Source organism: Microcebus murinus, chromosome 27 (genome assembly GCF_040939455.1).
Source record: "Microcebus murinus isolate Inina chromosome 27, M.murinus_Inina_mat1.0, whole genome shotgun sequence".
NCBI lineage: Eukaryota > Metazoa > Chordata > Mammalia > Primates > Cheirogaleidae > Microcebus > Microcebus murinus.
The window spans coordinates 3,528,903-3,554,421 of record NC_134130.1 but is presented as its reverse complement, the minus strand read 5'-3'; the positions used below and the strand labels follow the sequence as shown (position 1 = coordinate 3,554,421).

The 25,519-nt window shown below is 44.2% G+C and overlaps 1 protein-coding gene across 1 annotated transcript in view; it reads left to right on the top strand.

Moving 5' to 3' along the window:
• The window catches only part of LOC105869684 (adhesion G protein-coupled receptor E4-like), a 45,057-nt gene that overhangs the window by 7,809 nt on the left and 11,729 nt on the right, over positions 1-25,519 (top strand). The window contains exons 6-19 of the mRNA XM_075997992.1: positions 310-347; positions 850-982; positions 3,822-3,974; positions 6,332-6,369; positions 6,880-7,012; positions 9,835-9,987; positions 12,243-12,283; positions 12,608-12,743; positions 14,749-14,789; positions 15,302-15,437; positions 18,776-18,883; positions 20,524-20,708; positions 22,732-22,902; positions 24,737-24,931. Of these exons, the coding sequence (XP_075854107.1) occupies positions 310-347; positions 850-982; positions 3,822-3,974; positions 6,332-6,369; positions 6,880-7,012; positions 9,835-9,987; positions 12,243-12,283; positions 12,608-12,743; positions 14,749-14,789; positions 15,302-15,437; positions 18,776-18,883; positions 20,524-20,708; positions 22,732-22,902; positions 24,737-24,931 (1,661 nt within the window). The remainder of the gene's footprint in view (positions 1-309; positions 348-849; positions 983-3,821; positions 3,975-6,331; positions 6,370-6,879; positions 7,013-9,834; positions 9,988-12,242; positions 12,284-12,607; positions 12,744-14,748; positions 14,790-15,301; positions 15,438-18,775; positions 18,884-20,523; positions 20,709-22,731; positions 22,903-24,736; positions 24,932-25,519) is intronic.

Genomic DNA, 25,519 nt, shown 5'->3' with positions numbered 1-25,519 from the left:
TCCACAAGAGGACACCCTTGGGCTCTTTTGCTAACCTCTATCCATATGGTTTAGCATCATGTCCGGTATTGAGTAGGTGTTCAATAAACACTGTTGCCTGAAGTATTATTAAACTGGAAGCCACATTCTAACTCCCTTTCATAATTCTACTGTAGAACACAGTTGGGATTTCTTAGGTGGGAATTGGGGTGGGCTGCAGAAGCACCAGGGAAAGATGCAAGTTTGCGCTCATTGGAAGAAGGGATGTGATCCAGGGTGGGTTTTCTCCCACATCCCAGTTCATGGCTACTTTACTTTTTCCCCTCATAGAGAACAGCGAAAGGAAAGAGTCCCCAGTGAAAACTCAGGTAAGTTGAGTGAAGCCTGAGTGTGAGAAGCAGCTGATCCATCTCACCACATCATCTCTTGCTGCAGCACTAGCAGGTTCCCTATGATTTTTAGGATGGAGTAGTTCTCATCCTGGGGTGATTTTGTCCTCTACGCCAAAGGACATCCGATAATGTCTGGGGACACAGTTGCTTGTCACAACTTTAGGGGTAGGTGGAAGGTGTGCTACTGATAAGGGACAAGGGACACAACTCAACACCCTACAATGCCCAGGACAGCCTCCCACAACCAAAAATTGACTGGTCTCAGATGTCAGTAGAAAGTACTAAACTCTGGGAAAGAGTGACAGTGCCTCCGCTGTCTTAAAGGCTTGTGTCGGTGTCTGGAACCTCATGTCCACCCCACCTACTAGTGCCCTAGTACAATGTTGTCTTCTAGGCTCACTCCTACCATATTTATGCACATTCCTGCTTTCTGAAGTTTCCCTGAGAGTCTACCTAATTAGCCTTATTTTTTTGAAAGGAAAATCTGAGGAAGACTAGAAGCCCAAGGGAAATTGGAAGAGAGGGTACCAAAGTCCAAAGAGTGAAATTGACTGTCTGGAAATTGAGTTCTCCTGCTCCAGAAAAGCACAGACTTCCCGTGTTTCATATAGGTAAGAGGTACTGAGTAGGTTCCTATGACCTCCACAAATATTCTGGCTCCTGGCCTGGGCAGGGTCTATGAATGATAAAAATCAACGGGCTCCCAGAATCATAGTCTTCCATGCTTAACATTACATGAGTGGGGCTCTTCTTCCAAAATATAAATTCAACAAACAAGAGAATAAACCGGCTCTCTTCCACATTGCAACCTCCCTTAGTACGGTGAAAATTGTTTAAGACCAAACATATCCACCATCCTACCATGGTTGGTAGAAAGGAAACCACTTTGGGTTATGTTCCTACTCTACTCTCACATATGCAGGACAATACAGAATACTTCATCTTTGGTCAACAAAATATGTGTGGAGTTTTCCCTCCACACAGAGCAAGCAATTCTCCAAGAGATGCCAGTGGGTGTCCTGTCATTCAATTCTGACATTATCTACCTGGAGGTAGCACCAGATCCCACAGTTTGTGTGCTTACTCCCACAAGGGTGTTTCTAGTGCAGACGCCAGCTGCAAGTCCCAGGCTGTAACCTATACTTCTGACCCTGTCCGGCTATGAATCAGAGTCCCGTGACCTCCCTCCTTGGGTTTGATTAATGTGCTCACTGAACTCAGGGAGGCAATTTACTTGCATTTATCCATTTATTATGAAAGATATTATAAAAGACACAGATGACCAGCCAGATGGAAGAGATGCAGAGAACAAGGTGTGGGAGACGGGGATGTGGAGCTTCCAAGCCCTCTTTGGCCGGGTCACACCCCAGGAGCCTCCACGGTTTCAGCTGTCTGGAGGCTCCTGGAACCACGTTCTTCTGGATTTTGATGGGTGATTCATTCCTTAGGCATGATTGATTACAACATTGGTCCTTGCTATCAACTCAGCATTCAGCCTCTCCCCTGCTGTAGGCTGGATGGCATGGAAATGAAAGTTCCAACCCTTCAGTCTCACGGTTGGTTTCCCTGGCAACCAGCTCCCATCCTGAGCCCACAGGAGGTGGCTAAGAGTCACCTCCTTAAAACAGGAGATGCCCAGGAAATTCCAAGAGATTTAGGAGTTGAGTCACATGCTTCCGATACTCATGAAATCTCATAGGTCTTAGCAGCTGTGTGTCAGAAACTTGGGTCAAAGACAAAATATCAGAACAAAAGATTTTCCCAGTGAGTCTATTGCTCAGGAAATTACAAGGGTTTTAAGAGCTCTGTGTCAGGGACTATGGTAAGTCCTTAACCCCTGCATCTATTATTTCAGAGGACCAGGGTTTAGCTTTGTTGATTATTTCTATCATTTTTCTGTTCCTTTTACGTGGATTTCTGCTGTTTTTATTTTGTTGTACATTCTTTGTATTTGATTTTTAATTTTCTAACTTGTTGACTTGATAGCTTAGATCATTGATTAATAAATTCGTTGTCTTTAAATTAATGCATTTAAAGCTTCAAATAGCTACACATTAGAGCTATACATTTCCCTCTAAGTACTGGTTTGGCTGCATACTGAAAATTTTCACATATTGAGCTTTTGCTATCATTCAGTTAAAACTATTTTAAAATTCTCTGTGATTTATCACTTTACTTATGGGTTACATAGAAATGTTTGTTTCATTCCCAAATATTTGGGACTTTTCTAGGTGTCTTTGTGTTAATGGTATCTTATTTATTTTTATTGTGGGTTTTTACCCAGAAAGAATGTTGAACTTTGCCAAATGCCTTTTCTGCATCAAGATGATTACATGACTTTTATGTTTTGTTCTGTTAATGTGATGGAGCCCAGGGGTTTATTTGCATATGTTAAACCAGCCTTGCATGCCTGGGATAAATCCCACAGGGCCATGATGTACAATCTGTTTGATGTGTTCTTGTGTGAGAGCATACTCTTTAAAATTTCAATCCTTTTGAATTCATTCAGACTTGTCTTAGGATCTATTTTGACAACTGTTCCATGTGAACTTACTATCTGTATGAGTGTTCCAAGTCAAGTGGCCTCAGAAAGCCTAATGTAACAGTGGCTTAAACAATGGCTTGGCTATTATTTCTTTGACAATTTGAGTGTAAGGATCCTAGGGCTGATAGGGCTGTTCCAGGCCATCTTCAACATTCAGCTTCCATCTTGTGTTACATAATTGCTGCTCTACTTCCACATCCTCTTACCAGCCAAGAGGAGAGGGACAAGAGGAGAATAGAAATGATGCTCATTTTCTGTGGGGCACATCATTCTGTTCTTCCATCCATTGGCCTGCAGATAGTTGCATGGCTCTGCCTAGCTGCAAGGGAAGCTGGGAAATGAGTTGTGTTCAGCTTCAATTTGGTAACTCTTGTCCCAGAGAAAGAAGGATGGAATGGTGATTGTGGGCACTCAGCTGTCTGCCATAGCTCCTAGGACAATTTTTTTCACTTGTGCAGAGACAAATTTCTTGTACCAGAAAAAAATGTGTGAGGATAATCTTTCATCAGATGCTGTGTTTATAGGTTTATGTGATGTGGATGCAGCTTACTCAAGGGATTCTTCCCTAATGCAGAAGTGTGTCCCCCAGTGATTTTACTTGGAAAAATATTAAATGCTTGGCTACCCTTGCTTAGAAAGATTATGATCCTTCTTAACAGAGAATCCAATATCATTAGTTCACTTTTTTTTTTTTTTACTTCTTAAGTAGTCTGTTGTAAATGCTGAGTTTGCCCCCTCTAGTTCCAGCTCAGGGAAGCGTAGCCATCTCCTCTCTTCTATTGGGTTGTGTTGCTCAGGTATTTGGCTACATTTTTGAACAATGTTGGCAATAAAGATTCCATCGGCAAGGGTACTGGTCTCGTTCTATGAAAGTGAAAAACAACAATATTGTCTCTTCATCACAGATACTGCTTTGTGCGAGACCGGGCAGGCAAAGTGCCACAATACGGCACATTGTAAAAACAAAATCGTAGCTATTGTCTGCACTTGTGTGGTAAAGTACCCTTTCTTCAACTGGGAGGCTCGTTTGGTGGATATTGATCATCCAGATTGTTACGGTAAGAACCTCCCAATACTCTCTCCTCTATGCAGAAGGATGGGGCTGGCACCTGGGGAGAGCTTCTCAGAACTGCCCATTTCAGGCCAAGGCTCTGTCCTAACCCTCATCCCTCTTTCCTTTGTCCTTGTGGCCCAGGGAGATGCTGTCCCAGCCCATGACATAAGTAGCCATCTCTACACAGATGCCTTACAGTTTATGTCTCCTACACAGGTCTCCTGCATTCCAAAAGACATATTTACCTTTTTTACTGAATTTGTCTACTTATTATCTCTCACTCACCTTTAATGCAATTCCTACGTCTGTCTATCTGTCCGTACAAGTCCTGAAGCCCATGAGTTCATGTCGTTAGCGCCAATGCCAGTGCAACACCAAGTCTTGTCTCAGCCTTCCTATTTCCTTGTCTGTAACTTCTTTCTCCAACAATGAGAAGCCTGGCTCTTACTACTGACTATAATATTCATCTAATTGCTCAATCCTAATAAAATTCCATATTTTGAGTTAGGTGGATTGGATATAAGTGCTGCCTTATCCCCTTACTAGCTGACTCTCTGTTACTAATTTAACTTCTATGCTTCCTCTGTACATGGGAGTGGCACTAAGATGTGCGTGTTAGGTATGAGTCGCTGCATAACAAGTTACCCCCCAAATTTAGTGGCTTCAACAACACATATTTATTGTTGAAATGTTTGTGTGGGTCCAACTGAGGCTTGGCTGGGCCCTTTGCTTCAGGGTCCATCACAGCTGCCATCAGGGTGTTTTGCGGACTGTGGTTTCAACCAGATGTTTGACTATGGCAGGATGTGCTTCCAAGCTCACTCGTGGGGTTGCTGGAAAGATTCGGTTCATTAAGAGCCCTTGGACTGAAGCCCTCAGGTCATATTTAGTGGTTGGTGGGAGGAAGTTATCAGTTCCTAGATATGTGGGTGTCTGTAACTGGATTTATTACAGCAAGCAATGGAAACAGCCTAAAAGTGTGAATAACACAAAAGTCATAGTCGTATATAACCAAATCACACGGGTGACATCACTTTTGGTGTATACTGTTCGTTACTAGAGAGTCACTGGGTCCGGTTCACAGTCAGTGGGAGGAGATTACACGAGAATGTGAATCCCGAGAGGCAGGAAAAATCTAAAGCCATTTCAGAATCCAGCTGACTGGGTTGAATACAGAGCTCCCCAAATTCATGTCCCCTTGGAACCTGTGATTGGGATCTTATATGAAACAGGTTCTGTGCAGATGTATTCAGGTGAAGATATGGTCATATTAGTTTGGGGTTGACCCTGCATCCCGTATAACTGGTGTTCTTATAAAAACAGGGAACTTAGGAAACAGAGGCACACACACAAAGGGACAATGGCCACGTGTAGACAGAGACTGGAGTTACGCTGCCACAACCCCAGGAGGGACAGAGATTGCTGGCAGCCACGAGAAACTAGAAGCAGCAAGGCAAGATTCCTCCTTAGGACGTTCCTTAGAGGAAACATGATCCTACTGACACCTTGATTATGGACTTTTAACCTGCAGAGCTGTGAGACAGTAAATATATGTTGCTTTAAGCCACCAGTTTGTGGCACCATGTTATGGCAGCCCCAGCAAACTAGTACACCTCACCTATTCTTGTTTCGAACTTCTGACCTCTAGCAATCTACCCACCTTGGCCTCCCAGAGTGCTAGGATTACAGGCGTGTGCCACCACGTCTGGCCCAACCTCACCTATCCTTTAGGATTACTAATGCATGTAAAATAGCTAGCAGTCCTAGGTACCTCGTAAGGCTCAGTAAACATTAATTAGCTCTTATGCTATGTAATTCTACTATAGAAACTTCAGCATTTTGTTAAATGAGATAGTGTAGGTATAATGTGTAGACAATGGCTTCTATATTATTAACTCAACACTGATTCCTCCAAGAAGCCTTCTATGTAACCCTGATGTATTGGGGTTCTCTGCTGTGTGTCTCTATGCTATCACTTCCTATTTATTAAAAGCATCGTTTGCAATCACTTGATTATTGTTTTGTAATCATTTGCTTAATGCCTTTCCTTCCAGGCTATAAACTGCACAAGAGGACACCCTTGGTCTCTTTTACTAACCTCTATCCATGTGGTTTAGCATCATGTCCATTGTTGAGTAGGTGCTCAGCAAATACTGCTGACTGAAGTATAAAACTGGAAGCTGCCTTAAAATTCCCTTTAATAATCTACTGTAGAACACATTTTTGTATTTCTTAGCAGGGAATTGGGGTGGGCTGCAGAAACAGCAGGGAAAGCCCCAACTTGAGGCTGATTGGGAGAAGGGATGTGAGCGAGGGTGGGTTTTAATCCATATCCCATTTCATGGCTACTTTTCCCTCCAGAGAAGAATGAAGGCAAACAGTCACCTGTGAACACTCAGGTAAGTGGGGTGAAGCCTGAGTGTGGGAAGCAGCTGGTCCGTCTCACCACATCACCTCCTGCTGTGACACTAGCAGGTTCCCTGTGATTTTTAGGATGGAGCATTTCTCATCCAGAGGGGATTTTGTCCTCTACTGCAAGAGTTATCTGTCCATGTCTGGGGACACTTTTGCTTGTCACAACTTTAGGGGTAGGGGGAAGGTGTGCTACTGGTATCTAGTGATTAGAGCCCAGAGACACAACTCAGCATCCTACCATGCCCAGGACAGCCTCCCACAACCAAGCATTGACTGGTCTCAGATGTCAGTAGAAAGTAAGAGGCTCTGGAAAGGGTGACAGTGCCTCAGCTGTCATGTAAAAACTTGTGTCAGTGTCTCGAACCTCATGCCCACCCCACGGTAGAATCTTAGTCAATATTGTCTCCAGGGCTCACCCCTAACACATTTATGCTTATTCCTGCTTTCTAATGTTTCAATGAGAGTCTACCTAATTAGCTTTATTTCTTTGAAAGGAAAATCTGATGGAGAATGAAAGCAGAAAGGACCCCCTAAGAAATGCTACTGAACTCCAGTCTATACTACTGACTTTCTGGAATGTGAGTTCTGATTCTCCAGGAAAGGTTGAAAGTTCTGCATTTTATGGAGGTAAGAGGTGCAGAGTAGACTCCTGTGACCTCCTTGTGGTGTGGGTCCTGGCATGGGCAGGGTCTATGAATGATAAAATCTATGGTCCCCCAGAATCACAGTCTTCCATGCTAATGATACAGGAGTAGGGATCTGCTTTCAAAAATATAAATTCAAGGGATGCGAAAATAAACCATCTCTCTTCTCTATTACAACCTCCCTTAATATGGTGAGAATCACTTGGGAACACACCCACCATCCTACCATGGCTGGTAGAAAGGAAATCACTTTGGGTTATGTTCCTTCTCTACTCTCACATATGCAAGGCAATACGGAATACTTCATCTCTGGTCAACAAAATATGCGTGGATTGTTTCCTCCACACCTTAGTGTTTACAAGCAATTGTTTACAAGCAATTCTCCAGCAGATACCAGCTGGGTTTCTTGTCGTTCAATTGACCTTTCTTGACATTATCTATCCAGAGACAGCGACAGATCCCACAGTTTGTGCAATTAGTCCCACAAGAGCATTTTCAGTTCAGAGGCCCATTGCCAAGTCGCAGGTTGTAACCTGCACTTCTGACCATGTCTGGCTATGAATCAGTGTCCCATAACCTCCCTCCTTGGGATTCATTAGTTTCCTCACTGAACTCAGGGAAGCACTTTACTTGCATTTGTCCATTTATTATAAAAGATACTACAAGCCGGGCGCAGTGGCTGACGCCTGTAATCCTAGCACCCTGGGAGGCCGAGGCAGGAGGATCGCTCAAGGTCAGGAGTTGGAAACCAGCCTGAGCAAGAGCGAGACCCCCATCTCTACTATAAATAGAAAGAAATGAATTGGCCAACTAATATATATAGAAAAAATTAGCCGGGTATGGTGGCACATGCCTGTAGTCCCAGCTACTCGGGAGGCTGAGGCAGGAGGATCACTTGAGCCCAGGAGTTTGAGGTTGCTGTGAGCTAGGGTGACGCCACAGCACTCACTCTAGCCTGGGCAACAAAGCAAGACTCTGTCTCAAGAATAAATAAATAAATAAAAAATTAGAGCTACACATTTGCCTCTAAGTACTGGCTTGGCTGCATCCTGTAAACTTTTAGATGTTTGGCTTTAGCTATTATTCAGTTAAAAATATTTTAAAACTTTCTGTATGATGTATTACTTGACTTATGGGTTATGTAGAAATGTGTGTTTCATTCCCAAATATTTGGGGCTTTTCCAGATGTCTCTGTGTTTATGGTTTATTTAATTATATTGTTGGTTTTTATCAAGAAAGTACTGTGTTTTCCTGAACATAAGACAGGGTCTTATACTTATTTTTCCTCAAGAAGACACCCTAGGGCTTATTTTCAGGGGATGTGTTATTTTCCCCTCAAAGCCTCAGCTTGCAGCATGCACAGGATGGCCAGGACCTGACAGGGGGAGCCGACCTTGTTGGTCGGGCTGCCCCCACCATTTTGGTCACCTCTGGGATAGTAGCTGTCACCATGGGGCAGACAAGAAGGGCTGCTCCTCTTCTGTACCGCTCCGTGATGAAATGGATGGCTTGTGCAGATGCCCTGCGTAGCCACGCCCATCACTAGGTCTTATTTTCGGGGTAGGGCTTATATTGCACAAATGCTTAGAAATCCTGCTAGGGCTTATTTTATGGGTTGGTCTAATTTTCAGGAAAACACAGTATATTGAACTTTGTCAAGTGATTTTTCTGAATCAATTAACATGATCACATGATTTTTAGCTTTTGTTCTGTTGATGTGATGGATCCCAGGGATTGATTTGCATGTGTTAAACAAGCCTTGCATACCAGGGATAAATCCCAAGTAGTCATGATGTAGAATCTGTTTTATGTGGTCTTGTTTGAAAGCATACTCTTTAAAATTCCAATCCTTTCGAATTTATTGAGTCTTGTCTTGTAGTCTATTTTGACAACTTAATATCTGCATGAGCATTCCAAATCAAGTGGCATCAGAAAGCACAATGTAACAGTGGCTTAAAAAGTGGCTTCACTATTATTTTTTAAGAGTTTGAGCATAAGGATCCAAGGGCTGATATGTCTGTTCCTTGGTAGCTCTGTGCTCTGCCATCTTCAACTTTCAACTTCCGTCTTGTGTTGTAAGATAGCTGCTCTACTTCCACATCCTCTTACCAGCCAAGAGGAGAGGGACAAGAGGAGAGTAGAAATGACGCTCATTTTCTGTGGGACACCTCATTCTCTTCTTCCATCCATTGGCCTGCAGATAGTTGCATGGCTCTGCCTAGCTGCAAGGGAAGCTGGGAAATGACTTGTGTTCAGCTTCAACTTGGTAACTCTTGTCCCAGAGAAGGAAGGTCAAACGGTGACTGTGGGCACTGAGCTGTCTCCATAGCTCCCAGGACAATTTTCTCACTTGTACAGAGAAAAATTCTTCGTACCAAAAAATATCAGGAGGATAACCTTTCACCAGATCTTGTTTTTACAAACTTATGTGATTGGATAGAGTTTATTCAAGGGCTTCTTCTTCCATGCACAAGATCTGCACCTGGTCATTTTACTTAGAAAATTTTGAAATGCTTAGCTACTCTTGCTTTAAAAGATCGTGTTCCTCCGTACAGGGACTCTTGCAACATTATTTAACTTTTCAAAAAATGTTTTAATGCTCCCTAAGACGCCTATGGTAAATGCTGAGTTTTCCGACCCTAGTCCCAGCTCAGGAAAGCATAGCCATCTCCTTCCTTCTCTTCAGGTGTGTTCCTTAGGACATGTGGGAACATTTATGAACAACATTGGGCATTCAGATTCCATAGGCAAGGGAACTGGTATAGTTCAATGAAAATGAAAAACAATAATATTTTGTCTTTATAGTAACTATTGATGATTGTGAGACTGGGCTGGCAACATGCAAATATACAGAGTATTGTGGCAAAATCATAACTGAGGTCTGCAGTTGTGTGGTCAAACATTCTTTCTTCAGCTGGGTGGCTCATTTGGAGGATATTGATCGTCCAGATTGTTATGGTAAGAACCTCCCAATATTCTATTTCTTCATGCAAAAGGATGGAGAAGTAGTTGGGAAATCTTCTCTGACAGCTACCAACGTCAGGCCAGGCTGGGATAGGAGAGCTCTGTCCTAACCAACATGTGCATTTCCTTTGTCCTTGTTGCCCAAGGGGGCGTTGTCTAAGCCCCTGACATAAATAACCATCTCTGTATAGATGCCTTACAGTTTATGTCTCCTACACAGGTCTCTTTCCTGATCTTCCAAAAAGATATATCTAATTTTTTTTTCTGAACTTGTCTACTTATTTACCTCTCACTCTCCTTAAATTCAATTTCTATTTCTGTCTATCTGTGTATCTATGTCCCAAAGCCCGTGAGTTCATGCCGTTAGCTCTCATGCCAGCATAATGGGAAGGCTTGTCTCATCCTTTCCTTATCTGTAATTTCTTTCTCCAACAATAAGAAGCCTGGACCTTACTACTGGCAATAATATATTTATTTATTTGTTCATCCTCGTAAAATTCCATGTTTTGAGTTAAATGAATTGAATTTAGGGCTGCTTCATGCCCTCCCTAGCTGGCTTTCAGTAAATGACTTAACTTCTATATTCTTCTCTGTAAGTGGGAGTGACTCCAAGATGTAGGATCTTGGTTTATGTTGCTGCATAACAAGTTGCCCCCAAAATTTAGTGACTTACCCATCACATATTTCTTGTCTCCATATTTGTGTGAATCCAGCAATGACTTAGCTGGGTCCTTTGCTTCAGGGTCTATCATAGCTGCCATCAAGCTGTTTTCCAGACTGTAGTTTCATCCAGAGGCTTGACTGGGACAGAATCTGATTCCAAGCTCACTCACAGGGTTGCTGGAAAGATTCAGTTCCCTAAGAGCCCTTGGGCTGAGCCCTTAAGAGCTCTTCATATTTAGTGGTCGGTGGGAGGCAGTCTTCATTTCCTAGATACGTGGGTGTTCTATCGCTTGCTTTATTATAGCAAGGACTGGTAACAGCCAGGGAGTGTTCATAAGACAAACGTCATAGTCATTTATAACAATATCACACAAGTGACATTCTATCATTTTTGCTGTATAATGTTCATTAGTAATGAGTCACTGGGTCCCGTTAACAGTCAGTGAGAGAAGAGTTTGCAAAAATATGAATCCCGAGAAGCAGGAACAACTGGAAGCTTACTGGGTTGGATAGTGTGCTCCCCAAATTCATGACACCTGCAACCTGTCAATGTGATATTATGTGGAAATAGGGGCTTGGCAGATGTAATCAAGTCAAGACGAGGACACACTAGTTTAGGGTTGACCCTGCATCCCATAAAACAGGTGTTCTTATAAGAAGAGGGAACTTAGGAAACAGAGACACACACACACACAGAGGGACGATGGCCACGTGTAGACAGAGACTTAGGCTGCCACAAGCCCAGGAAGGACAGAGATTGCTGGCAGCCACCAGAAGGTAGAAGAAGCAAGGCAAGATTCCTCCTTAGGACGTTCCTTAGAGGGAACATGGCCCTGCTGACACCTTGATTATGGACTTTTAGCCTGCAGAGATGTGAGACAGTGGATTTATGTTTAAGCCACCAGTTTGTTTCACTATGTTATGGCAGCCCCAGCAAACTAGCACACATCACCTATTCTTTATGATTTTTAATGCATCTTAAATATTTATCCATCTTGGTACCTAGAAAGGCTCTATAAAAATTAGCTCTTATGCTACATAAACCTGTCTTAGAACCTTCTGCATTCTGTTAGAGGAGATAGTGCAGATGTAATGTGTCAACAACTCCTTCTATATTATTAACCCAATTAACACTGATTCCTCCAGGAAGCCTTCCATGCAACCCTGATGTGCTGGGGTTCTCTGCTGTGTGTTCCCATGTCATCACCTCCTATTTATTAATGTCATCACTTGCAATCTCTTAATTATTGATTTGTAATTATTTGCTTAATGTCTTTCCTTTCAGACTGCAAACTGCACAAGAGGATGCCCTTGGTCTCTTTTACTAACCTCTATCCATGTGGTTTAGCATCATGTCTGAGTAGGTGCTCAGCAGATACTGTTGCCTGAAGTATTAAACCAGAAGCCACGTTCCAATTCCCTTTCATAATTCTACTGTAGAACACATTTTGGGTTTCTTAGAGAGAAATTGGGGTAGGCTACGGAAGCACCAGGGAAGGACCTAACTTGAGGCTGATTGGAAGAAGGGATGTGAGCCAGGGTGGGGTTTCTCCCATATCCCATTACATGGCTGCTTTTCCCCCCAGAGAACAGCAGCAAGAAGACGCCATCAGAAGTGAATACTCAGGTAAGTGGGGTGAAGCCTGGGTGTGGGAAGCAGCTGGTCCGTCTCACCACATCATCTCCTGCTGCGACACTAGCAGGTTCCCTGTGATTTTTAGGATGGAGTAGTGCTCATCCCCGGGTGAAATTCAGAAACTCTGGAAAGAGTGACAGTGTCTCAGCTGTCATGTAAAGACCCCTGTCAGTGTCTGGAACCTCATGCCCACCCCCACCTACTAGCACCTTAATCAATATTGTCTTCTGGGCTCACCCCTACCACACTCATGCATATTCCTGCTTTCTGAAGTTTTAGTGAGGGTCTAACTAATTAGCTTTATTTCTTTGAAAGAAAAATGTGACAAAGACTAAAAACAGAAAGGACTTTGCAACAAAGCCTACGCAAGTACTCCGGACGGTGGAATTGAGTGCCTGGAAAGGGAGTTCTGATTTTCAAGGAAAGGGTGGAGATTCTGTGTCTGATACAGGTAAGAGGTGCTGAGTAGACTCCTGCGATGTCCATAAAGAGAACTGGGTCCTGGCATGGGCAGGGCCTATGCATGATAAAATCAATGGGCTCCCAGAATCACAGTCTTCCATGCTGACCTTACATGAGTAGGGCTCTGCTTTCAAAGATATAAATTCAAAGGACAGGAGAATGAATACACCTGCTCTCTCCCCATTGCAACCTCCCTTAATGCGGTGAAAAGTACGTAGGAAAACATCCACCATCCTACCATGGCTGGTAGAAAGGAAATCACTTTGGGTTATGTTCCTACTCTACTCTCACATCCTCAGGACAACATGGAATACTTCATCTTTGGTCAGGAATATGTGTGTGGATTTTTCCCTCCACACTACACAAGCAATGCTCCAGCAGATAGCAGCTGGGTGTCCTGTCATTCAACTCTGACATTGTCTACCTGGAGACAGCGTCAGATCCAGACCCCACAGTTTGTGGGCTTAATCCCAGAGCGTTTTCAGTTCCGACGCCAGCTGCAAGTCCCAGGTTGTAACCTGTACTTCTGACCATATCCGGTTATAAATCAGAGTCCCGTGACCTCCCTCCCTGGGTTTGACTAATTTGCTCACTGAACTCGGGGAGGCACTTTACTTGCATTTATCCATTTATTATAAAAGATATTATAAAAGACACAGATGGGCAGCCAGCTGGAAGAGATGCAAAGAGCAAGGGACGGGAAAGGGGGGAGAAGGAGATGTGGCACTTCCAAGCCCTCTATGAGCGTGTCACACCCCGGGAACCTCCAACTTTTCAGCTACCTGGAAGCTCCTGGAACCATCTTCATCTGGACTTTGATGGGCGCTTCATTACTTAGGAACAACTAATGCAAGAGGCAGGGATAGCTGGAAGCTATTTCAGAATCTGACTTACAGGGTTGAATACTGTGCTCCCTAAATCCACGTCTACCTGCATCCTGAGACTGTGATCTTATTTGGAAATAGGGTCTTCGTGGATGTAGTCAAGTCAAGATGAGGTCAAACAATGTTAGGATGAACCCTAAATCCTATACAAGTGGTGTTCTTATAAAAAAGAGCGAACTCAGGGAACAGAGACACAGGCACAGAGGGACGATGGCCACGTGTAGACAGAGACTGGGGTTGCGCTGCCACAACCCCAGGGAGGACAGAGATTGCTGGCAGCCACCAGAAGGTAGAAGAAGCAAGGCAAGATTCCTCCTTAGCACCTTCCTTAGAGGAAACATGGTCCTGCTGACACCTCAACTACACACTTTTACCTTGCAGAGCTGTGAGACAGTAAATTTATGTTGCTTTAAGCCACCAGTTTGTGGCACCGTGTTATGGCAGCCCCAGCAAACCAGTACCCCTCACCTATGCTTTATGATTATTGATGCCTGTCAAATACTTGGCAGGCCTAGGCACCTAGAAAGGCTCTATAAAAATTAGCTCTCATGCTGCATAAGTCTGTGATAGAGCCTTCTGCATTCTCTTAGAGGAGACAGTGCAGATGTAACGCATAGACAACGGCTTCTATAGTATTAAATCAATCAACGCTGATTCCTTCAGGAAACCTCTTCCATGCAAGGCTAATGTGCTGGGGATCTCTGGTGTGAGTCCCCATGTGATCACCTCCTATTTATTAATGGCATCACTTGCAATCTCTTAATTATTGATTTATAATTATTTGCTCAATGCCTTTCCTTCCAGACTGCAAACTGCACAAGAGGACGCCCTTGGTCTCTTTTACCAACCTCTACCCATGTGGTTTAGCATCATGTCTGGTGTTGAGTAGCTGCTCAGTAAATATGGTTGCCTGAAGTATTAAACTGGAAGCCACATTTTAATTCCCTTTTACAATCTACTGTAGAACACATTTTGGATGTCATAGAGGGGAATTGGGGTAGGTTTCAGGGGCATCAGAGAAGGGTCCAACAGGAAGGCATTGGAAGAAGTGAGGTGAGCCAGGGTGAGTTTTCTGCCATGTCTTGTTCAGTGGCTACCTTTTCCCCACAGAGAACCGTGGTGAGAAGACTCAGTCGCAAGGGAATATTTGGGTAAGTGGGGTGAGGCCTGGGTGTGGGAAGCAGCTGGTCCATCTCACCGCATCCTCTCCTGCTGTAGCATTAGCAGGTTCCCTGTGATTTCTAGAAGAGAGTAGTTCTCATGCAGGGATGACTGTGTCCTCTACCCCAAGGGTCATGTGTCCATGTCTGGGGCACTTCTGCTTGTCATAACGTTAGGGGGAGGGGGAGGGTGTGCTCCTGGTATGGAGTGAATAGAGACTGGGGACACAGCTCAGCATCCTACCATGCCCAGGACACCCTCCCACAACCAAGCATTGACAGGTCTCAGATGTCAGTAGAAATCCAGAAACTCTGGAAAGGGTGACAATGTCTCAGCTGTCATGTAAAGACTCGTTTCAGTGTCTGGAACCTCATGTTCACCCCCACCTACCAGCACCTTAATCACTCTTGTCTTCTGGGCTCACCCGTACCACATTTGTGTGTATTCCTGCTTCCTGAAGTTTCAGGGAGAGTCCACCTAATTACCTTTGTTTTCTTGACAGGGCAATGTGAGGAAGACTACAAGCAGAACAGGCTTTGCGAGAAAGGCTACTCAAGCATTCCAGAGTGTGGAATTGAGTATTTGGGATTCGAGTTCTTCTTCTCCAGGAAAAGGTCAAAATTCTGAGCTTGGCGTAGGTAAGAGGTGCTGAGTAGACTCCTGTGATGTCCATAAAGAGACCTGGGTTCTGGCCTGGGCAGGGCCAAGAATGATAAACCTCAAGGCTCCCAGAATTAGCTTCCATGCTGACATTACCAAGTAGGGCTCTGCTTTCAAAAAGATAAATTCAGGGACAAGAGAATAAACCAGCTCTCTTCCCCATTCCAACTTCCTTTCCTATGGTGAAAATTACTGAAGAACATATCCACCATCTTACCATGGCTGGTGGAAAGCAAAAAGCTTTGGGTTATGTTCCTACTCTATTCTCATAGAGTCACGACAACACACAATACCTCGTCTTTGGTCAACAAATATGTGTAGGTGTTTTCCTCCACATTAAACACGCAATTCTCCAGGAAATGCCAGCTGGGTGTCCTGTGATTCATTTCTGACATTTTCTACCTGGCAATGGCATCAGATCCCACAGTTTGAGGGCTTAGGCCCAGAAGAGACCCTTCACTGCAAATGCCAATTGCAGGTCTCAGGTTGGATGACCTGTACTTCTGACCGCATCTGGCTGTAAATCAGAGTCAGTGACCTCCCTCCTGGGGTTTGATTAATGTTCTCAGGGAAGAACAATACTTGCATTTATATATTTATTATGAAAGATATTATAAATAGACAGATGACAGCCAGATGGAAGAGAGGCCCTGTTTGAGCTTCTCATATCCCAGGAGTCTCAAACTTTTCAGCTACCTAGAAGGCCCTGGAAGCATGTTTTCTGAGTTGGGACGGATGGCTCATTAGTTAGGCATGATTGGTTACAGCATTGCCTACTGGCTATGCGTTCAGTCTCTTCTCCCTCCCTGTAGGTGGGAAGGGGTGGAAAGGAAATTTTCAAATCCTTAATCTCATGTTTGGTTTCCCTGGCAACGAGCCCTCATCGCCAGTCCATCCTGTACCTGGATGAGTGTCACCTTGTTACAAAAGACGATGCTTCTATAACCTGGGAAATTCGATGGAACTTAGGAGTTGAGTCACTTGTTTCTGATACTCAAGAAATTCCAAAGGTCTCAGGAGCTGTGTGTCAGGAAGTTGAGTCTAAGGCCAAATATTAGGACAAAAGATTTTCTCTTGTGCCCATTGCTCAGGAAATCACAAGGGTTTTAACAGCTCTGTGTCAGGGACTGTGGTTTCTCCTTAACCTCTGTATCCATTAATCATTTCCAAGAACCAAATTTTGGCTTTGTTGATTATTTTTCTCATTGTTCTGCTTTCTTCTAACTTGATTTCTTGCCTTTATTATTTCATTCTACTTTCTTTGTATTTTTAATTTTCTACCTTTTTGCCTTACTAGCTTGGATCATTCATTTTTAAGCCATCCTCTTTTGCTAATGAAATTGCATTTAAAGCTTCAAATTTAGCTATAAATTAGAGCTATGCTTTGTCCTGTAAGTACTGCCTTGGCTGCATCCCACAAATTTTGAGATGTTGGGCTTTCATCATCTTTCAGTGAAAAATATTTTAAAAATTTCCATGTGATTAACCACTTGATCTATCATCAGTTCTTTAGAAATGTGTGTTTCATTCCCAAATATTTGGGGATTTTCCTGGTGTCTTTTTGTTAATGGTTTCTTGCTTAATTTTATTGTGGGTTTTAATCAAGAAAGGATGTTGAGCTTTGTCAAATGCTTTTTCTGCATAAATTAAGATGATCACATGATTTTTATCATGTGCTGTGTTAATGTGATGGATCCCAGTGATTGCTTTGCATATGTTAAACCAACCTTGCATAGCACGGATAAATTTCACTTGGTCGTGATATATAGTCTGTTTGAAGTGTTCCTGTGTGAGACCATGCTGTTTAAAATTGCAATCCTTTGAATTCATTGAGACTTATCTTGTCATCTATTTTGACAAGTGTTCCAGGTTAAGTTAATATCTGTATTAGGCTATCAAATCTGGTGGTATAAGAAAGACTAAAGTTACAGTGGCTTGACCAATGGCTTAACTATTACTTCTTTAACCCTTTGCACTTGCTTGCTTTTTTCTCGATTCCTTTATTCTACTCAAGATTTACTTTTTTAAATATCCGTGATTTTACAAAGCGCGGCAGTAGAATAAAAAATTGGAGTTTCTTTTCATACAAACTTATTTATTTGGATTTTTAATTTCAAATTATTGATACATTCAAAGAGTAATTTTAATCTCTATAATTTTGCTAACCGTGTCGAGTCACACTCGATATCCAAGTGCAAAGGGTTAATAGTTTGAGCGTAAGAAAACCAGGGCTGATGTGGTTCTTTCATGGCAGTGCTCTGCCATCTTCAAAACTCTTCTGGTGCTCTTCTGGGACTAAGTCCTCAAACTGTGGGATCTGATGTTATTGCCAGGTAGATAAGGTCAGAATTGAATGACAGGACACCCAGCTGGTAGTTCCTGGAGAATTGCTTGTTTAGTGTGGAGGAAAAAAATCTATACATATTTTTTTGACTCAAAACCAAAACCAAAGTCGAGTCAAAACCAAAGTTGAGTTTTGTCATGTTACAAGATGGCTGCTGTACTTCCACATCCTCTTACCAGCTAATGGGAGAGGGAAAAGAGAAGTAGAAGGCATGCTCATTTTCTGTAGAACCCATCAATCTGACCTTTCATCCATTCACCTGCAAATAGTTTCATGCCTCCACCTACCTATAAAGGAAGCTGGAAAATGACTTGTGTTCAATTTGGTAATCCTAGTCCCAGAAAAAGATGGAGTGAATAGTGACTGGGGGCACTGAGTTGTCTGCCATAGTTCCTAAGACAATTTTCTTACTTATACAGAGATGAACTTCCTGTAACAAAAAATATTTATGAGGATAATCTTTCATCAGATCTTGTGTTTACAGGCTTATGTGATAGGGGTAGAGTTTACTCATGGGATTCTTCTCCAAGGCAGAAAATCTGACCCTAGTTATCTTACTTGGAAAGCTTGTCTTACTTTTAAATGCTTAGATACTCTTCCTTAGAAAGTTTGTGTTCCACCCTCACTGGGACTCCGGTATCACCAATGTTATTAGTTTAATTTTTTTATTATTATTCCTTAAGTAGCCTGTGTTAAATGCTGAATTTTCACACCCCTTAGTTCTAGCTCAGGGAGGCACAGCCATCCCCTGTCATCTCCTGGGTTGTGTGGCCAGCGTGTGTCTTGCTCAGGACATTGTCACCCCTTCACTCCCACCAGCCAGACGGGTGGAGGGACAATGTGGTCTGGTCTACCCTACACGGGGGAGATGGAATCACCCGTAGGGGGTCTTCCAAAGAAGGGAGGTGTTCAACAAGAGTTTTTAGTCATGGGAAGTAAGTACAGAAGGACTCACTTTCTTCCTGTTTTCAGTCTATGAAAACAAGAGGTGCAGTGAGACAGGTGAGAAGATGTTTCTGGAAGCTGGAAACAACACGATGGATATCGACTGTGCTCAAGCTTTCAAAGGAGCCGCAGCAGGTACTGTGCCTACGATGGATTCTCCTGACTCCGCATTCTAGGCACCATTGTCTCATTTCTAGGTTACTAGACCAAGGGATGGGAACTTACAACATTTTCAAAGTAGGAAGATTCTAGAATGAAAAGATCTTCCTTGATCATGATCAGGAAATTGGGAAGATAAACTTGAAATCATAAAAGAACTGTGCACTTTGTGATACACACTTAGGTTCCAATAGGATTCCCTGACATTCTTCCTTAAAATGGACAGTTGACACATGCCTGATTTCCATGCGATGTCTGAAAAGGTACCAGGGTGGCAGATTGCCACTTCGAACATCCTTTCCTTTGAGAAGAATTTTATGGACCCTCCATTTGAAGGAGTCACTGGGTCTTTTTCTATACTATAGCTGTGCAAACTTGTTCTGTAAAAGGATCAGAGAGTAAATATTTTAGGCTGTTTGCACCAGATGGTCTTTGTCGTAGCTACTCAAGTCTGCCACTGTAGCATGACAGCAGCCATGGGTGATATGTCAACAAAGGAGCCTGACTGTGTGCCAATAAAACTTTATTGACAAAAGCAGGTGGCAGGCCAGATTTGACCCTAATGCCATAGTTTTCCACCCCTGCTTTATCCCTTCAATTTTAGTCTCTGCAAAGCACCTGCACTGTGTCCTTTTTTTCTATTTTATTGATTGATTTAATATCCACCTCTCCCCCTCCAATGTTTGCTCTCTGACCGCAGAGCTTTTGTCTGCTGTTTTTCACCGCTGTGTTATAATACCTAGAATGTCTTGGCTCACAGTAGGGGTTCAATAAATGTGGGAGGAAAGAATAAGTAAATTATGGCATATAAACTATTTCCAAGAGTAAGGCCTGGCTATGCAGAGAGTGACATGCCTGCTGCATTTACTCCAAAAATATTATTTTCTACTAGTTTATCTTTTCTCGTTACTATAAGCTGTAGAGCAGGGGAAGAGAGGGAAGGGATCTAAAAGTGAGTGGATTTTTAAAATGGAGTGAATAATAATAGAGTTGGCAAGTAGCTTTGGCCAATATCAGGTGGTGGCACATGAATAATTGCAATCTGGGAAACACCCCGTCAGGTCACAGAGCACCCTATGTGTGTTGAACATCTGAGAATTAAATCACACTTTCATGAAAAGGGGAGGGGAGGAGGAAGAGAAGGAGGTGGGGGGAGGGGAACAGGGGGAAGGAAGGAAAATGGGTGGATTAAATAGAATGGGTCACCCTGCACACCTTTCCACTGAATCAGACACCAAGAGTGAGTGTGAGACGGAGGGTGGGAGCGTGAGCCTTCCTCAGCCTTCCTGAGTTCCACCCGCCCTTCTGAGCACAAGCGTTTTGCAGCCCAACTCTGATTGTGACGTGTAAGGGCGCGTATGTATTTTTACTACCCATGGATGAGTGTATTTTGCACATATACTGCTTCAATGTGTGGGGCCTTATCCTATGTATTAGGTAAGCAAAGGTGCTGCGCCCCAAACTTCACGTGGTGTATTGAACGGGAAATGTAAGGGGTTTCCGAGGGCAGGTGTAACTGTCCGTCGCTTGCCCTGTGACCCTCACCTAAGACACTATGGACCAACTTCCCAGCCTATGCACACTCCCTAACGTTGTTTCTCTTCTTTTCTTCTCAGATATAAGTGCAGTTGCCCTCATCACTTATCAATCTGTCGGAGATATGCCGAATGGATCGTTTTTTAATGACAGAAGAGGAATGCGGGAAGTAAAACTAAACTCTCACGTTGTGAGTGTCGCCACTGGCTTGAAGGAAAAAGTTTACCTGTCTGAACCCGTGGTCCTGACTTTTCAGCATGCTCAGGTGAGCAGACAGCAGGGCCGGTCCTCTGTGAGGTGTTGTAAAGGGAAGGGTGTGTTATCAGCTTCCGGGGAGGGAAGTGAATCCAAGTCTAATCACATGGAGATAGGAGAACTCACAAGAAATGTTAAGACTCCTTCAATCAAACATCACCTCACACCTGTAGGGATGGCTATTACCAAAAAGTCAACATATAGGTATGGTGAGGACGTGGAGAAAAGGGAATTCTTACAGATCTGTTGGTAGGAATGTACGTGGGTGTAGACACTAGGGAAAAGAGTATGAAGGCTCCTCAGAATAATTACAACTAGAATATCATAGGATCCTGCAATCCCACTTCCGGGTACATATCCAAAGGAATTGAAGAGACAACGGCATCCCATGTTCATTGCAGCATTGTACATAAATAGAGAAGATATGGAAAGAATGTAAGTTGTTTTTACCAACAGATGAATGGATAAAGAAAAATATTTCATGCATTTACGTATAAGAAATGGGATTTTACTCAGCCTTTATTAAAAGAAGGAACTCTTGCCACGCGAGGCAACGTGCATCAACGTGGAGGACTATTTTCTAAGTGAAATGAGCCAGACACACACACACAAATGAATTCTGCATGATCTCATTTATATCTGGAATCTAAAAAAAAGATATCAAATTCCTAATAATAAGGCGTAGAAGGGTCGTTACCAGGGATGGGGCGTGGGAAAATGAAGAGATGTTGGTCTAAGGCAGGGGTCCTCAAACTACGGCCCGAGGGCCACATGCGGCCCATTGAGGACATTTATCTGGCCCGCCGGGTGCTTTTGCCGCCACTGCCTGTCCTGCTTAGCAGCCGACTAGTCCCAGGCCCACAGTGCTCATGCGTGGAACCTGCGCCGCGCTCTCCAGCGCCCTCCAACAGTCTGAGGGACAGGGAACCGGCCCCCTGTTTAAAAAGTTTGAGGACCCCTGGAAGGGGATGCACTTTAAGTTATAACATGAATAAGTTCTGGAGACACAATGTTACCCATGGTGACTATGGTTAATGACAATGGGCCGGACGCAGTGGCTCATGCCTGTAACTCTAGCACTCTGGGAGGCTGAGTCAGGAAGATTGCTTGAGCTCAGGAGTTCAAGACCAGCATGAGCAAGAGTGAAACCCCATCTCTACTATAAATAGGAAGAAATTAATTGGCCAACTAAAAATATAGAGAAAAAATTAGCCGGGCATGGTGGCACATGGCTATATTCCCAGCTACTCGGGAGACTGAGGCAGGAGGATCGCTTGAGCCCAGGAGTTTGAGGTTGCTGTGAGCTAGGCTGATGCCACGGCACTCACTCCAGCCTGGGCAACAAAGAGAGACTCTGTCTCAAAAAATAATAACAATGGTGTATCATACAGGTGAGATTTGCTAAGAGACTGCCCTCCCCTCTCCCCCACACAAAGTTAACTATGTCAGGTGTTGCATGTGTTAGTTACCTTCATTATGGTAATGATTTTGTACAACCTATAATATCCCTTAAATATATACCACAGTTGTTTGTCAATCATCCCTCAATAAATTTGGGGAAGAAAGAAATGCCCAGGTGCCCAGAGACTGCCCAAGTGGAAGCCATTCTCACACCGGAGACTACAAGGCAGTGCCGTGGGGAGCGTTACTGAGCTCAGATGAAGCGAGGGCAGGAGGAGGGACCGCCTTGCCTGAGACAGGCACAGCCGGGAGCAGAAGGAGAGTGAGGAAGGAACACCTGACTACTCTCCCGTCTCTCCTGCAAGGACCTCTCCCCTGCGCCTCTCCTTGGTTCTGTCCATGGCTAGAACCTGGGGGAAGCCGTCTCTAAGGCCCAATCCCTGGGGGCTGAGATGGCTAGCGAAGGGGCCGATAAGTGAAGGGTAAGCCCCTGGCAGGTGTGGTGATGTGAGATTCTTCCCGAGAAACGTTCTCCCAATCCAATTCCCTTGCACAGCACAGCACGAGTGACCTATAAAGTTGAAACCACCAAGCCAGGAAGGGACCCACTTTCACGCTGTTCTCTTTTCCAGCCTGGAGGTCTGAGAACAAAACATCTGTGTGTCTACTGGGAAGACTCGCAGGAGGAGGGGGGCGGCTGGTCCACGGAGGGCTGCTATCGCGTGCACAGCAACGCTTCCCACACCCAGTGCAAGTGCCACCACCTGTCCAGCTTTGCCGTCCTCATGGCTCTTAGCCCCAAGGTACCCACGTTCCTGGTCCCCTCCTGCGAACCTGATTCTGGCCGGGAAGCTGTGAGGTCATCCTCTGCATTTCTTAGAATAAGACTCTAAGATAAGGAGCCGTGGGGTAGTCGCTTACTTGAGAGGGGATCCAGGACACCCCAGTGGGGAACTGGGGAAATTAAATGGCAATAAGACAGAAGCGAATGCAGAGGGCATTTTCATGCCTGTCACCACTGTGGGCCACTGGACCTTGCGAATTCTGGGGGACTCTGGGCATCCGTGTAGAACTCACGTCTGAGAGTCTTTCTAACTGAGTGGAAAGAGTGCTGGGGTATTCACACTCCAGCTCCCTTTAGTCCTTTATTGAGAGCTGCACCCAGGGATGTCGATTCTCTGACACTTCCAGGGACATGGGCAGACTGAGCTCAAGCTAACAAGGAAAGCCCTCAGACACTGGGGAGTTTCCTTGGCAACCGCTACAGGGATGAGGTCCAGGGAGCTCTGGGATGGAAACCATCTGTCACTCTGCAAGAGAAACTCACAACTAAACCTCCCCTTCAGACCAGAGTAAGGCAACTGGCCGTCACCAAAGACAGGACATGGCCCTCTGCACTTCCCAGGTCCCAACCGAGTCTAAGATGGTTAAATTATTTAAACTCATGTTTAAGGGAATTTACTGACCTTCTCCCACTATTTCTTTTTAGCCCTTTATAGCCCATGTATTGAACATTTGCTATATGACAACCACTGTGTTGCATGTTTCATATGCACGGCCTCATTTTAACACTTATGAAGTGGCTACTACACACCACACATTGCTCCAGGCCTTGGAAAATAACAGGGAATAAGACAGATTTTTTAAAAATCCCAGCCTTTATGGATATTCCTTTTGAGTGTTGTGCTGGCCAATGGGATAACCGGGCACATGCGGCTAGAGAGCACCAGGGATGTAGCTAGGGCAACTGATGAACCACATGCTTAATTTTATTTTATTTTTTAATGATTTGAATTTAAAAACTGGAGAAGCGTAGAATGTTCTTCAGCTAAACACAGTTTATGGTTTGGTAGGACGACATTTCACCTTCACCACTGAAAATGCAGTGTCTGAGTTGAGATGTGTCGTCAGTGAGAAATATCCATTGGATTCCAAAGGCTTAATATGAAGAGAAAAGGAGGATGTGGTATATCTTACTAAGAACTGTTTACATTTACACTGATTCTATATTTAACTGATAATATTTTGAAACTATTCAGTTAAATAAAATATACTGTTCATTTCATGTTTCTTTTTACTTTTGTTATTATAGCTACTAGAAAATTTTTAACTTACACCCAAGGCTCCCAGCTCAAGTGTCCCATTTCTTTACTTTTCTTTTTAGACAGAAAGAGTCTCGCTCTGTCACCTGCGCAAGAGTGTGGTGGCCTAATCACAGCTCATTGCAACCTCAAACTACTGGGCCCAAGCAATCCTCCTGCCTAAGCCTCCCGAGTAGCTGGGACTACAGGCTTGGGCTACCATGCCTGGATAATTTTTTTTACTATTTACTAGAGACTGGGTTTCACTTTTGCACAGGGTGGTCTTGAACCCTTGAGCTCAAGTGATCCACCTGCCTCAGCCACCCAGACATGTCTAATTTCCACTGGACAGCACTGGTCTAGTTGTCTGGGTTTTTCAACACTCCTGTGTGGAGAATGCTATTACTGCCCCTATGTTGAAGATGGGAACACCCAGTCTCAGAGAGGTCGAGTCATTTGTTCCAGGGACTGAACTCAGGACACCACCTGTCTTTGCATGAGGAAGACAGCAGCACAGCTAGAAACTATAACAGATTCCTCCTTTGGTGGCTTGCAGGAGGATGCTGTGCTGACTGTGATCACCCACGTGGGGCTCATCGTCTCCCTGCTGTGCCTCTTCCTGGCCGTGCTCACCTTCCTCCTGTGCCGGCCCATCCAGAACACCAGCACCACCCTCCACCTGCAGCTCTCCCTCTGCCTCCTCCTGGCCCACCTCCTCTTCCTCACTGGCATCAAGAAAACTGAGCCTGAGGTAGGCAATCAACCAAATTACCATGTTGTCATAATCTAATCTAGCTATCTTCTCCTGAGATAAGGTGGGGAAGGAGGCATTAGTCAGGTGGGATGGTGCAGGGGGAAATAGCATGAGTTGCCATGTCAGCTCTCCTCCCGTATAACTGTGAACAAGACCCATGCTGAGGGACCATTTAGCAAAGTGATTGAGAGTCAGTCTGATGGCATTAGGGTAGCACTAGCTGCCGTAACAGTCAACTCCAAAATGTCAGAGGCTCAGCACAATAGCAGTGACCGTTTCCCTTATGCATCAATAGAGGATGAGCAAATAGGCTTTAAGAGTGTTTGTCTGCTATTCTTGGGCTGATTGATGCTCTTCATTGTCCATACACAGCCTCCAAGTTCTCCCTGGCGTCCTTTCCATTTTATCCAACTGGGAGAGGGGAAAGAGCATGGTAGAGTCCCATGGGGGAGGCTTCTATGGGCCACACCAGGAAGTGGTGGAGATCCTTTCCCATGCCACATTCTATTGGCTAGAACTGAGTCACATGGTCACCCTTACCTGCAAGGGCTGCTGGGAAATGTAGTCCCTAGCTTGGAAGCCACT